General features: G+C 40.7%; 1 protein-coding gene across 2 annotated transcripts in view; it reads left to right on the forward strand.

Moving 5' to 3' along the window:
* The first annotated feature begins 802 nt into the window (after nucleotides 1–802).
* The window catches only part of PARL (presenilin associated rhomboid like), a 48,636-nt gene continuing 33,990 nt past the window's right edge, over nucleotides 803–15,448 (forward strand). Inside the window, exons 1-4 of one of the 2 annotated variants that reach the window (XR_004299823.1) lie at nucleotides 803–965; nucleotides 10,497–10,673; nucleotides 11,283–11,423; nucleotides 14,154–14,202. Coding sequence is in view for 1 of the 2 variants with exons in the window: in XM_032407063.1 (XP_032262954.1) it covers nucleotides 841–965; nucleotides 10,478–10,673; nucleotides 11,283–11,423; nucleotides 14,154–14,202 (511 nt within the window). In the remaining variant the exon portion in view is untranslated. Of the gene's footprint in view, nucleotides 966–10,477; nucleotides 10,674–11,282; nucleotides 11,424–14,153; nucleotides 14,203–15,448 lie in introns of both variants that reach the window. The other variant, XM_032407063.1, reaches the window with a different exon arrangement.

A 15,448-nucleotide genomic window follows, 5' to 3' on the forward strand; every position in this document is an offset into this window, starting at 1 on the left:
TGGAGTGGCAGGAAATAAGGCTGCCTGGCAGGTAGGCAAGGGCTGAATCATGAAGTTTGTATTCCATCTAGAATACAGATTTTGATTTCAGGTTTGGACTTTAATGTTAAAGATCAGAGGCACATTCTCTTAAGTGTGTCATAGCATGACATGGTGAGGGGCACCTGGGTGGGGCTCAGTCCGTTAAGCACGGCACTCTTGATTTTGGTTCAGGTCATGACCTCAGGGTCCTGAAACCCAGCCCTGGGAAAGGGCTCTGCCTGGGCCTGGAGCTGGCTTGGGATTCTCTCTCCCCCTCCCCCACCACCCCCAGCGCTTTCTCTCTCTAAAAAATAATAATAATAATAACGATAACATAAAATGGCCAGATGCAGAAGAAAAAGAAATAATATAAATACAACGATGCAACGGTTCCTCCACTCACTCCTCTCTGAGCCTCTGTGAAACAGTGGTGATTCTATCCGCTTCAGGTGTTTGGTGAGGATTAAATGCAATAACTTAGGTAAAGTGCTTGATACGTGGCAATACTAAATAAATGCTAGTTTTCCCTTCTCTTGTTCCTCTGGACCTCCTCCGCAAACCGGGTGGAGGCCGGGGCGCTCTCCTGCGCCCGCCCCAGGCCCAGGCTCCGCGGGGCGGGAAGAACCGCCAAGCGCGCGGCGCCCTCGCGGCCGCCGGGTGTGCAGAGACGCGGCTCAGCCGGGCGTGGGGGCGCTCTAGGCTGCACCTCGGCGCTCTATGGTTTTGTTTTTTTGTGTGTTTTTTTTTTCCTTCGCCCCGGAAGTAGTTCCGCGGCAGGGGTTGGTAAGGTCGGGCCATGGTGGGGCAGAGGTTGAGAAGATGGCGTGGCGCGGCTGGGCACACAGAGGATGGGGCTGTGGCCGGGCGTGGGCTCAGCCGGCGGGCGGCCGCAGCTGCGAGGAGCTCACTGCGGCCCTGGCCCCGCCGCGACTGCTCGGACGCAGGTAATGACCCCCGCTCCGGGCTGCTTTTCCTTCGGACCCTCAGCTCCGGCAGAGCATCCTCGGGGGCGCAGGCCGTGCGGGCCTGTGGGGCTGCCTTCTCTCACCCCTGTCCTGACCCGTCTCTTCCTCTCTCCGTCCCGCTTTCCCCTCTCGCCTTGCCAGTCCTCGCTTCTCGCCGTGCCACCGTGCCCCGAGCCGGGTGCCCAGTGACCGACCCCGGCGCAGCTTTCCGTGAGCCCGCGCTGTCTGCCCCTTTCCCCTCGGGATGGACGTGAGGGGAAGGGAAACTAGTCTCTGAGGGCTCATTGCGTGCCACGCCTCATTAATCCCGCGAAGAAGGTATTGGGCCGATTTTTTAAGTGAAGCAGTTACACAGATGGTAGAATGGCAGAACTGATTCTCTGTTTTTATAAACCCGTGTTCTACTACAAGTTATCTTCTTTAGCGTTTAGAGAACGAAGGGAAGACGGAGTCACAGGGCTTTTGCCTTCTTCAAAGTCGTAGGAGAGCTTTTCTGTTGAAGAATGGAGACCGTGGAATTTAGTTTCCAGGTGATTTGGAAAGAAAACTATAGTACTGGTTTTCCCAAGTAGAAGCTGTATGAAGAGTATGCTCTATCAGTATTTGCTGCTTTTGTTAATTCAATTCTAAAGAGAAGAGAAAAATCCCTCAGCTGTCCAAGATTTTGATGTGTATTTGACTTGAAATTTGTTCCTATTCTTTAATCTAGAGTTTCAACCTTCCCGGTTTGAGTTGGGTCCAGATGCCTGAAATCCCATCTGATTGATGATAGCAAGTTTAAGGTAGAGTGTTCAACAGAGGGGCTAGCCAGTGGCAAATAATTGAGGCTCCAGTATGGTGGAGCCATTGCTTAATTTTAAGAATCACCCGGAGCGTTTGTAGAATATATTTCCCAGACTCCACCCTAGTTCTGTCAGCTCAGAAATTGTGGGGCGGTGGGAGTGGAAGAACCTGTAGTTCTTGCAAGCATTCCAAGTGAATTGGATTAGGGATTTGTGAAAACTTGCATACATTATAGCTTCACTTCAGGATACACCTTAACTTGGAGCTTCAGGAACTATTCTTAAACTCCTGGGGAGATGGAGAATGAGGTCAGGTGGAGGTAGTGATAGATTTCAGCGGTCCAGATTCCATAATTTATTCCAAATCCCAGTCAAAATTGCATGGTTTGAGGGGGAGGAAAAATGAATATGGCTATCAGGAAGCAACAGGTGTGATAATATTAAAAATATGTGTTAGGAAGGGAAAGCAAAGGAAAAATAACTTGATTAATGAAGAGCCTCCAGTAAAAATTGGAGACCATTTGAAAGAAAACAAATGATGGTGTGATAGTGATGATTAGCACCTATTTTTTTTTTAAGTTTGCTGTTTGCAGAGTTTGAAAATGACATTTTTATGGTTGCATAGAAAAATGTGCATTACAAGAGAATGTAGGTAAGCCTGAAAAGCATATGCCTGCTCACCTCTGGAAATAAGCACTTAATGGGAAGAATGAGTTAGCTTGTATGTAACTTTATTTGGTCTGCTTTGACTTCTTGTGGTTCTAAGATTAGTATACAGAAGAATGAAGTTAGAGATAAGGTTAAAAAGCAGAGTTCTGGGCCCAATCCTTGTGATTCTGATGTGATAGGCCTGAAGCATGGCTGAGAATTTGCCATACAGGTAATGATACAAGAGTTCTGTAAACTATGGCAGGCCCGACGCAGCCCACCAGCTAAAAATGGTTTCTACGTTTTTAAAGGGTTGTAAAGCAAAACAGTATGTGACATATGTGTTCTTCAAAGAAACTAAAATATTTACTATCTGTCCCTTTACAGAAAAAGGAAAAAATCTCAGTCTCTTCAGAAGCTTTACCATTATCAAATTTCTGGCGGCACTTCAAAGAAATGGTTTAGGCTTAAAAGAAGCCTGCATAATTTCAGTTGTATGGAGCTAAGAGAGTAGTTGGTAGTTCAACTATTTTCCTTGTTTAAATTACCATCTATTAACTCAGATGGGTTTTAAGAAAAATTTGTCATGCATGTGTTTATGTAGAATTCCCCTCTCCCCTAAATACGTTTATTTTCTTTTCAAGTGGAATGAATCTGTTGTGTGTATGCTTGGACACATGTTGTCTCCATTTGAACATTAGGCCATTTCTACTTAATTTATTCATGAAAATCTTTAGAAACATAGACATTAGTGCTGACTTGTATGTATATCTAAGTTGCACTGTTAAAAAATTCACAAGACTGTTTTCACTCACCATTAAGCCAACTAATACATAGATACGAGTTTTTCTATTTAAAAGTTATGGGATCATGTTAAAAAACTGAACTATAACAATTGTATGGCCAGTAGTAACTCAGGTTACTTTGAGCACATTGAGCACATTAGACTGCTTTCACAAATGACTGGTATTGGCGAAAGGACCAAAGCAGGCAGGCCTGTCTTCATGAGTTGGTATATACCTCTAATGACCCTCTCCTCCCATTCCACTCTCTGCTTGCACCATCCGTTTTATCATGTTGTTTCTCTTTGTTTTCTGAACTTATTTCAGGTAAGTGATTTATTGTCTTTTTTCTTTTTTAGATTTTTATGTATTTATTTGAGAGAGAGAGCGGGGTAAGGGGCAGAGGGAGAGACAGACTGCCTGCCAAGCAGGGAGCCCTATGTGGGCTTGATCCCAGGACTCCAGGATCATGACCTGAGCTGAAGGCAGACACTTAACCATCTGAGCCACCCAGGCACCCCTGAATCATTTATTTTTCCATCTTTTGCACTGATATGAATGAGTAGAGCTAAAGAACCTAAGCTTGTAAATATGACCTCAAACATTTGCAATTAGAAAGGTTTATCATGCTTTTCCTTATTTTTGCATTTTAAGAAATGTAAAACAAAAGCTCCATAAGGGCAGAATGTACCTTGTCATATAATGTTTGATGAAGTACTTCATCTAAAAGCATTTTTGTAGTAACAAAAAACCCAACTCTAACCAACCCTAAGCAATTAGGAAAATTTATTGGTTTATGCAGTTAAAAAGTCCAACAGTAGGACTGGCCTCTAATGAGGCAAGATTCGGTGTTTCAGATTGTCACCAGGATTCCATTTTTCTCCATGGCTTGGCTCTGCTTCCTAAATGTTGGCTTTCTTCTTTCAGTGTGCTCTCCTTGTCGTAAGATGGCTGTCAGTAGCTCTTGGGGCTATATACTTCTAGGTTCACATCCAGCAGAAGAAGTTTCCCAGTATTACAAACAAAATATTGAAATTCACTGGACCAGATTGGCCTGATTTGGGATATGTTGCCATCCTTGAATCCCTTGAAGTTGGCAGGGAGTGGGATCTGTAGGTTGGTTAAAGCCAGTCAGGAGCTTGGTGTGCTTCCCCCAACCAAATGGCTGGAAATTCCAGTGTACTGTTAGGAGACGGGAAAATGGACGTGGATGCTGGGAGTCGGTGAGAAACTCTCAATATTGTCAGCCCTAATGAAACTTCTGTGTTTGAATTCTTTGTTACAAATCCGAATTCTTGTTAGTCCTAGTCAGGTAGGATTACACTCTAGATAACCATTCTGATTTAAGTAGAAATTTTGTTAGGGATTCGGTTCTAGCTCCTTGCTATTTAAAGATTTTTATTTATTTATTTGACAGAGAGAGACACAGCGAAAGAGGGAACACAAGCAGAGGGAGTGGGAGAAGGAGAAGCAGGCTTCCCGCGGAGCAGGGAGCCCGATGTGGGGCTGGATCCCAGGACCCTGGGATCATGACCTGAGCCGAAGGCAGACGCTTAACGACTGAGCCACGCAGGTGCCCCTAGCTCCTTGCTATTGAAAGTGGTTTGTGAGCTAGCAGTTTAGGCATCATCTACGACAGGAGTGGTGAATTTATTTTGTGAAAGGCCAGATAGAAAATGACAGGGCCACATATGGTCTCTGTCACATACTCATTTCTTTTACTTTAAATAACTCTTCAAAAATTCAAAAACCATTCTTAGCTGGCAGGCCAGATCCACCCTGCAGGCAGAAATTTGTCCATTTCTGAGCTTGTTTAGAAATGCAGAATCTCATATTTTCCCCGCCCCAGACTTAATGATTTAGAATCTGATATTAACAAGATCTCCAGGTGATTTGTATGTATACTAAAGTTTTTCCCAAACCTGTGGTAGAGCAACCCTGGCTGAATATGAAAATCACCTGGGTAGCTCTTTAAAAAATAGTGATGCCTTCGTCCCACCTCTGGAGACTCTAGTTAGTATGAAGTGGAGCCATAGTACAGAATTTTTAAGAGCTCAGTAGGCACTTCCAATGCGTAGTAGAGGGAAAGAAAAGCTGTTTTCCCTCTACCAATCTTAGGTTCGTTGGCTGGGGCCCTATAAATTAAACTGAGAAAAGATGGATTAGCAAGAGAAAAACAAGTTTATGAACATGTGCATTGCACATACACATGGCAGTACTCAGGTGAATAACACAAAGGATGGTTAGAATTTGGGCTTATGTTGCATTTTAACAAAAGAACAGCAAAGTTTTAGAAATGACGAGAAAGGAAAAGGACTTTGTTTCTAGAGCAGCAAACTGGGGAGGCAGTATATGAGGGAGCTAATGGATATAAGGGCTAGTTAGTAGATTTTTCTGGTGCCTTCTCTGAGCACATAACGGTCTAGAGTTGTCTCATGATTCTGTTTTTCCTGGTAGAGGATAGTAGGTATACCTTCACAAATTTATATCCTGCTTTTAGGCAAATGGGAGCAGGGCAGAGAGTTTTAATTACATCTGCTTTTCATTTGCCCTCAGCCCAAGACAGTCCTTCTCGCAAAGTGGCATGTTTGGGGGTGTCATGTTCTGCTACTCTTCAGAAACCAGGAATGAGAATTACTGTTCTAAGACTAAGCTTTCATGGTCATAACGGTCTTTGCTGCAACTGATATGGTAGATTAAAATACATGGCCACAATAATTCACAGCTCCTCTCATCCAGAGTTGTTATCGATTTCCCTGAGCTGGGTTGGTCTTGTGATTTGCTTTCATCAGTAGCATGTGGCAGAAATAATGTACAAGGTCCAGAGTCTGAGCCTTGAGAGGCTTTGCAGCTTTCACCTTTTTCCCTCTTGGAATACTACTACTCCCACTGCCATGATGGAAGCCCCTGCTAGTCTGTTGATTACTGAGACCATTTGGTAGGAGATGGCCAGGCTCCCGGTATGGGAGTGAAGCCAGCTTCGACTGCCCAGCTCCAGTTGAGCGCTCAAATGACTGGCTGCGTGAGTGACCCTAGGTGAGACCAGGACTGCCCAGTTGAGGGTGGCTAACTTAGGGAGTCTTGAGAAATAATTATGGTCTCAGGACAGTTAAGTTTTGGGGTGGTTTGTTATGCAATAATAAATGAGACAACTGGGGAAGCTTCTGCCAAATCAGGATCTGCTGACCAAAGTAAGAACTATGCTGCCTTCACCATTATTTTCACTTGCAAATTGATGCATTATGTCTTGCCTTCTTACTAAACTTAGTTCTGACTTCCGGTATTGAACCATTGTAACACTGACCGAAAGGATACCTAGGAAATGCAGTTTTTAGCTTTTCAGCCCCTGCAGCGTATGAATGTGTGCTAGGTAATAGGAATAGGTGTTCAGTGAACCAATACATTGTACTTAGTTCTATTGAACAAGTTGTGTGTGTCCAACTGTAATTCCCAATACGTATATATATTCTTTTTTTATATGTATATATTCTTAATATATGTATTCTGCATCTGACCTTAACCCTGGGGCCAACTTGTGTAATATATTCTCAGTGTCCTTGGCCCCACATTTCTTTCTAAGGTAAATATTATTTTAGGCAAAAGGTCTGGCTTTGCTTCAGGTTTAGATTCCCGAACTGCTGGTGTGTTTATGTTCCTTTTCAAACATTGCACTTCAGAATTTTAAATGAGTTGATGAACTGTAGAAGTAATATTTCATTAGAACTGATTGAATACTTGTCTTCTATTATTACACTGTTGGCAATATAGTCTCATCCTTCACATTTCTTGGTCTAATAAGAAAAAAAAGCCAGAAAACAACACTTAGTTACAAACTTGGTCTTTAAAGGGAACTTTCGGGACACCTTGGTGGCTCAGTTGGTTAAACATCTGCCTTCGGCTCGGGTCATGATCCCAGGGTCCTGCTCAGTGGGGAGTCTGCTTCTGCTGCTCCCCCTGCTTGTGTGCTCATGCTCTGTGTCTCTCTCTCACTCTCTCTCTGACAAATGAATAAAATCTTAAAAAAAATAAAGGGAACATATTCATGTTACTTTATGTCACACCTTTGTTTTTTGGCCCAAAGTGGTGGTGTTACTTTATTTACTAACCTACCTCTATGTTACTTTGAATTGTTTAATAAAAATAAAATCCCCCCAAAATAAAAATTAAATCCAGTTGCAAAGGATTAACATTTGCCACTTTAAAGGTGTTATCAGTTAGTAATACATTTGGCTCTAAGTAAGTTTACTGTTTAAATGAGGGGGGATAGTTAGCATAAGATGATGGAGGTAAGTGGCTACTGTCTTTGCTCAGTAGCTCAAAAATATCAAGGTTAGTATTTGAATCCCTTGGCCTTTCTCTTGGCATACAGGATGACTGCCTGAAATCTAGGCATTACATTCCTTATTCAAGGCAAAAAAAAGAGGGGGTATGACATTGCTGATATGTCCATTTTTATAGATAAGCAAATCTTTCCGAGAGGTACATAAAAATTCTTAAGTCTCTCATTTTGTCAGAACTCTGTAATATGGCCACCCTGTGCTATAAAGGAGGCTGGAAAAGTGAAGATACTTACCTTTTCTAGCTTCTGCAGAAAAAGGCAAGAGAAAAAGAAATAGATACAGATTTGGGATTAGCTGTTTAAGTGTATTTGCTAAAGGATATTCATAATACTGGTAACAGGGCTGTGAAGGAAGTTCATTCATTCAAAGGAACATTGGCTTTGTTTGAATAAGTGCATCACTTTTCAAAATAGATTTCCTTGAAAGGAATAGCACTTATTTGGAAGTATAAATTATGGATTATTAAAGTTTCAAGGCAAATTACTTTATCGCCATCACCCATCCTCACCATGTGACTTCTGAGAGTTGAACTGTGGAGTGGACTTAGTGTTGAAGAAAGAGCATACTAGGCAAGTAATAGTAATAATAGTCACTATGCCATTTTTCTGAGTTTCAGTTTTTTTCCAGATGCCTACTAGACACCACCTGGGTATCCTACAAATGCTAACAATACTTTATTTTGTGTAAGTATTAAGTGTATAGCCATGGATTCTGATGAATGTATGCACCTGTGGAACCACCACCTAAAGATAAACGTTGTTTTGCTCAGCAGTGTTTTTGAGCTTCATCCATGATGTATGATCAGTAGTTTTTTTGCTGAGTAGTACTCCATTGTGTGAATATACCACAGTTTGTCTTTTCCCTTTTCGACAGGAATTGAAGTTCTGGTTTTTAGCTATTAAAATAGAGCTGCCATGACCACAAGCATTTCAAACACTGCCCAAGATGGAATTCTTCATGTCTTATCTTCTAATTTCCTATTTTGGTGCCTCTGATTTCCCTTGTCCTGGTGAATAGTACCGCCTTCCTTTCAGTTATTCAAAATAGAACTAACAATCATTCTTGACCCCCTTCTTTTTTCTAACAGATAATTATTGACCTTTTCTTTATTAGAGGCTGGGCTTGGTGATAGAGATACAGTGAATACAAAAGTAATTGTCCAGTTGTGGTACAGGCAATAACTTACATAAGTAAAAAAGTCTATGCAGGATGCTTTGGGACTCTAGGAGTACAAAGGAGGCACCCACCCTGGTTAATGAAGGCTTCCTGGAAGAGGAGAGAAATGAATTCTCAGGGGTCACAAGAGTGTTAACAAAGGGGTGTACCAGAACAAGGGAGTAGCACTGCTGAGTTGATGGGAGGATGAAAAATTATTGTGGGGTTTAAAGCAGGGGAATGATACTTCATTTGTGTTTAATAAAATGTGGAGGATGAATTGAAGTGGGCGCAATACTGGAAGCAATGAGGTATGTTAGGAAAAAGTAGAGTATTCCAGGTCAGAAGGGATGAGCTGAGTTGTATGGGAATTTGGGAGAGATTTTTGGCCCCCTGAGAAGACATTTGAGGAACTATTGAATGTTTGAGGAAAACTGATATAAGAACAACATGCAACATGTTAAAATGTTTGGAGTTATGTAAGCTGTGATCCAGGCATGAAGTGAGGGACAGGAATGAAAAAAAATTTTTATTTGACAGAGTTGGTTTTTAATTGGATGGTAAGAGTAAAGGAGAGAACACCCAAATGAAATCTAGATTTTTAACCTCAGTGATTAACTGTGGTCCCTCTGAAAGACTGAGGAAGTCAGGAAATGGAGCTGTTTGTAGAGGAGGAGTTTCCTTTTGAATATATTGGTTTTAAAGTATTTGAGAGCATATCCAAATGGAAATATTCAGTATATAGTTGGAAATACAAGACCAGAAGATTGAGGTTAGGACTAAAGAAATATATTTGAATCATTTACTTAGAAGTCATACAGGCCACAGAAATACAATTATTCTTTTATTCAGCCCAAGTGTTGGAGGGCCTGTCTGATTTCTGCTTCCAAGGAGCTTTGAGTTTAGGAGGATGTTATGTTTAGAATATGATGAGAACAAACAGGAAAGGGCCTCTACTTTGTCAGTTTAGGGGAAATTTTACAAAAGAAAATTCATGAATTTATATGGGTTGAGTTTGAATGGAGAGCATGTAAAGGAACTGTTAGAGCCTTTGAGCATATCTATCACTAAGGGATAGGTGAAAGGAGAAGCCATCAGGAAAGTGAATTTGAAGACTAGGGAATGCAATCTTACAGGAACTAGGTAGGGCTGGTAAATGTGATCAGTAGTGTCAAATGTTTTAAGGTCCAGCTATGAGGGCTCAAAGCAACAAAACCCTTTACAAAACATTTGGTGGGTGTCCCCAGAACTAAGTGAAATAAATAGGGGGAGAAGTAGGAAAAATCCATCAACTTAGAATGGCAGTACTTCTATAAAAGAAAGCAATTTGAATTTGGAGTGACTTTGAGGATAATACATTTAAATGTTTGATAATACTTACATTTAAATGTTTGTTCTGGAAATGGACCAAACTTCAAACAAAATAACAAAGCCAGTCTGTGCAAATTCAAACTGACAACTTAAAGTTCTCCAGCTTTTTACCAGACTACACACTGTGTGTGGAGGAGGGATACAGATGATTTTGCTGATTGATACACAGTTAACAGCCCAAACAAGTTCCCTTTAAAGTTGCCATAGTTTGTGTGTCCCTGTCCCCTTTTCTAGAAGGGCACAGTTCAGTGTTTTGACTTAGAATCCTAGCTGGGAGTAGGCATGTTGGCTTCTTTGGGGCTATAGGGTGAGAATAAACTGAGATGTTGATGATGCAGGCCAAAGAGTGAGGCTCGTGGAGGTTGATGTTTGCAAGATGCAGCTGTTGCTAATCTCTTATTTTCCCCTTAAAGGTTTAACTTTTTTATTCAGCAAAAATGTGGATTCAGAAAAGCACCCAGGAAGGTTGAACCTCGAAGATCAGACACAGGAACAAGTGGTGAAGCATACAAGAGAAGTGCTTTGATTCCTCCTGTAGAAGAAACAGTCTTTTATCCTTCTCCCTATCCTGTAAAGACCCTTGTAAAGCCCTTGTTTTTTACTGTTGGGGTAAGTGCTTATGTCACTAGGAGTTACTTACCTTGCTGCTGCTGTAGTGGTGAAATATTGTCTTATGAATTTGAGAACATGAATTTAATAATTGCTATTATTGTTATTATTTTTTAGAGTGCAAATGCACTTGCGTGAGGTGGGGAGGAGGGGTGGAGGGAGAGAATCTTAAGTAGCCTCCCCGCCCAGCATGGAGCCAGTCACAGGGTTTGATCTCAGGACCCTGAGATCATGACCTGAGCTGAAATCAAGAATGAGAAGCTTAACCTACTGAGCCACCCAGGCGCCTCTGATAATTGCTATATAAGAATCTGGTTCACTTATGTATGCCCTGGAGAAGAAACTTATGGGCCTCTTACTTGGGATAACATTTCATGTGATTTTTTGAATTTTGTTTGAAAATTTCTAGCTGTAAACAGGCCCCAGGGTACAGTAAAGTTAATAAACCGTTAAATATTGTTTTCACCTAATAAGGTTTCACTATGCCAGATGTTCCTGTTCCTTCTCTTGGTTTTGTAAGAAGCAATGAAAATGAAATACTGTCCTTGGAACTATGTGTTGATCTCTTCCTCTTTTGAATTTATTTTGTGATATATTAATTTTATATAGTTTACAGGCTGTGCATTTGGATCAGCTGCTATTTGGCAGTATGAATCACTGAAATCCAGGGTCCAGAGTTATTTTGATGGTATAAAAGCTGATTGGCTGGATAGCATAAGACCACAAAAGGAAGGAGACTTCAGAAAGGAGGTAAAGATAAACATGGCTTTCTTTGTTCTAGTTGATCACAAGTTTTGAAGTCTGGTTATTTGTGAAATGTTAGTGATTGATAACATTTAGATCAGTAGATACGAAGTTACTGAACTTAATCTTCTTTAGAGTCATTTCATTGCAGTGAGTATCAGTGCTTTGTATGTCTGGCAATACTGTACTTGACGGTGTTCTAAGCTTGTCCCTCTATCCACCTGTATCAAAAATCACTGTGGATAGTTGCTGAAAATTAATGTGTTGGGGTCTCTGTAAGCCCTACTAAAGTTTAAGGGCTCCTGTTTTGCATTACCTTGCTGGAATATTTTAAGTACGTAGAATCACAGGCGGTTTTTCAAAGCACCTATGCCTTAGGTGTAGAGATATTATGTGGATTTTAAAAAGCTTCTCTGTGACATGATGTTTACATAGCTCTGATAAATACCCACTGTGGAATATTTCTAACTGCTCAGGGGATGAGGATGCAAGAAAAAGGTGCAAATATAGAGCTTTTAGAGCTTTTTATTTTTTCACATGCAAGTTGGTGACCCTCTTTCAATTTCTTCTTAACTGATTTTTTTTTACAAATACTGCCTTTAAGATAAAACATATTTATTTCACTTGACAATACTTAACTGAGCACTGAGGCCCTAAGTTAATATATGGTTCATTTGGTTTTCAAGCACCTTTGTTTTTTGTTTTTCGGTTTGTTTTTGTTTTGTTGTTGTTGTTTTTTGATGACACATGCCTCTCCACTTGAGAGAAGGTTGATGTCCTCTTAATTTTCTCCTAACGATAATTCAAGACTCTTCGAAGTACAAAGAAGTATTCATTCTTTGTTTCCCCATAGACATATGCAAGAAGCCTGAACCTTACCTGTTTTAGAGAGGCTTTGTGTCCGAAGGACAATGGGTGTAATCATTTGCAGGTGAAAGCTACGATAGCTAACAGTGATTTATTCAGAACAGTATGTTTGGGAAGATAGTAACACTGACCTGTTCCATAATCCTGGATTCCTTAGAAGGCTACAGGTTTCCAGCATGTCTATATTATAAAGTATTTTTTTGGAGATTTTATTTTAGAGAGCTTGAATGAGAGAGAGAGAGCACGTGAGTGCATGCGCGTGCTTGAGCAGGGGAGGGCAGATGGAGAGGGAGAGGCAGAGAATCTCAAGCAGATTCCGCCCATGGAGCCTGATGTGGGGCTCACTCACCGCCTTGAGACCTGACCTGAGCTGAAACCAAGAGTTGGGCACTTAACCAACTGAGCCACCCAGTGCCCTATATTATGAAGTTTTGATGGTCCAAAGGGTTCTTTAGAATGGTGAAAAGTGACACAAGCAATAGACAAAATCTTTATCCAAAGATGGATTAGTTTATAGTTAAATGATAGGTTATAAAATACAAAATCCATGCCCGTTAAAGAAAATTAAAATAATATATAAATATAACATGGGAAGTGAAAGCCCTGGAAACCCCTGCCATACTGCTACATATGTGGGGAGTAAGGTCTGAAAGCTCATACACAAATTATAAATATAAAAATAATGATTATGGATCTGTAACTTTGTTTTTAACCTTGGATTTCTTTCTGTATTAGTATTCAAAGTGTGGTTCAATATCATAGTTAGAATATATATATATATATATTTTTTTAAAGGTTTTATTTGAGAGAGAATGAGAGAGAGAGAGAGCACATGAGAGGGGGGAGGGTCAGAGGGAGAAGCAGACTCCCTGCCGAGCAGGGAGCCCGATGCGGGACTCGATCCAGGGACTCCAGGATCATGACCTGAGCCGAAGGCAGTCGCCCAACCAACTGAGCCACCCAGGCGCCCGTTAGAATATATTTTTTATTTTAAAACTTTAATCATGGAGGGTGCCTGGGTGGCTCAGTCGTTACGCGTCTGCCTTCGGCTCAGGTCATGATTCCAGGGTCCTGGGATCGAGCCCCGCATCGGGCTCCCTGCTCGGCGGGAAGCCTGCTTCTCCCTCTTCCACTCCCCCTGCTTGTGTTCCTGCTCTTGTTGTCTCTCTTTGTCAAATAAATAAATGAAATCTTAAAAAAAAAAACAAAAAACAAACTTTAATCGTGGAAAAATTTCAAACAAATAAAACTAAAGAGAAAAGTATAATGAACCCCTGTCATCCACCTTCAACAATTATTGACACAAGGCCAACTTTGTTTCGTTTAGTCCCCTTTGTTTCCTTTCATTCCCTGCCACTGATTACTGTAAAGCAAATCCTAGGCATATTTCAGTGTGCGTCTCTGAAAGTTTCGGATTCTCTGTTTTTCTGAACCTCAAATTGTTATTATACCTTAAAAGGTAGTTTTAGAAAATATTTTTGGTTAGAATTTTAAGACTAGATTGGATCTTGGTAAATAAATTACTTAAGCTTGATACCTGTATATATCTTGATAGTGTGCTAGGTGTTTCGTTATTAATATTTCTCACAACAGTATTGCTAGGTATCTATTGTCTCCATTTTATATATCAGAAAACTGAAGTTTAGAAGTAATTTGAGGTTACAGAGCTAAACAGTGGCTCTGTATGGAGAATGTAGGCTATAAAACACCTGTGTTTCTATTTTGCCACATATCTATTATGTTTGTTTATTGGTAATTTTTGCACATGAGAAATCTTTTTATGCACAAAGCATTTTCTCTCTGGCTTTTCATTTTCCTAGCCTGAAAGTGTTTATCATATGGTGATAGGCAATTTTCCTTCTGTTTTAGATTAACAAGTGGTGGAATAACCTAAGTGATGGCCAGCGGACTGTGACAGGTTTGTGTTAGCTTACACGTTTTAGCCATTCAAGGGAAGAGAAATCAAACCAAAAGGTACAGTATGTCACAGTCAATGGCTTTTGTACCCTGCTCACCAGTGGTTTAGAAGACAGAGTCTCTGTACCTTCAGGCTAATGTAATAGTATAAAAAGTAGTGTGGCATAAAGGTGTACATGATGCTGTGGGTCACTTATTTTCTAATTTTGATCTAGTATGTTACTGATTGATCAAATAATCTTTGTTGTAGAATCCTAGCTTGTGAAATAGGTTATGAGTAATTATTACTTATCCTATTAAAGAAATTAAAGGGGACATTGATTAAGTACCTTCTTTATGCAGAATGCTTTATACACATTCTCTCCCTACCTCACAGGGTTGCTTACCGGGTAGTTATCTCCCTTTTTACCAATAAGGAAACTGGCTTTCAGAGAAGGAACTTTTCAAAGGTCACACTGCTAGTAAGTAGTAGAGCTAAGTTTCAAAACCCAGGTCTGTCTCATTCTAAAGCTAATTTTCTCTTTCCTGCACCGTGCTGTTTTTAAAGTCTTCATTTATTAAATAAATGTAAGCATGCCATGCATGTCACCATGATAATTTAATTTTTGTTCTTTGTAAATTTTTATGGAAAGATAAATCTGGCTCTTCACGGTAACGTACATTATCTTATGGACTTAGTTATTTGAGAAATTTGGGGAAATGGATTTGAAAGTTTAACAGTTGTGCAGATAGGAAAAAAAAATCTTTTAGGGAAATAATAGCAAAATAATGCTTTTTCTTTTCTTTTTTTTTTTTTTTAAAGATTTTATTTATTTATTTGACAGAGACACAGAGCAGGAACACAAGCAGGGGGAGTGGGAGAGGGAGAAACAGGCTTCCCGCGGAGCAGGGAGCCCGATGTGGGGCTCGATCCCAGGACCCTGGGATCATGACCTGAGCCGAAGGCAGACGCTTAACGACTGAGCCACCCAGGCGCCCCCAAAATACTGCTTTTTCTTAAATATGGTTGGACTTAATGGTACTCTTAATTTTCTTTACCTACCTAAGAGGATGTCTAAGAGTCCTTCAGGCTCTTTCCTTTGTCTGGAAGGTTTACTTTTTCTGTCTCCTTGTTGGAACCTGAACTGGTCTTCAAGCTTATGGTTTGGACATTGCTTCCTGCAGGAAGTGTTACCAGACCAAAGTGAGTCTGTTCCTTGGTGAACTGTAGACAGAGACTACACCAGGTGGAGTTGCCTCACAATTAT

Source organism: Phoca vitulina, unplaced genomic scaffold (assembly GCF_004348235.1).
Source record: "Phoca vitulina isolate PV1807 unplaced genomic scaffold, GSC_HSeal_1.0 scaffold8, whole genome shotgun sequence".
Taxonomy (NCBI): Eukaryota; Metazoa; Chordata; class Mammalia; order Carnivora; family Phocidae; genus Phoca; species Phoca vitulina.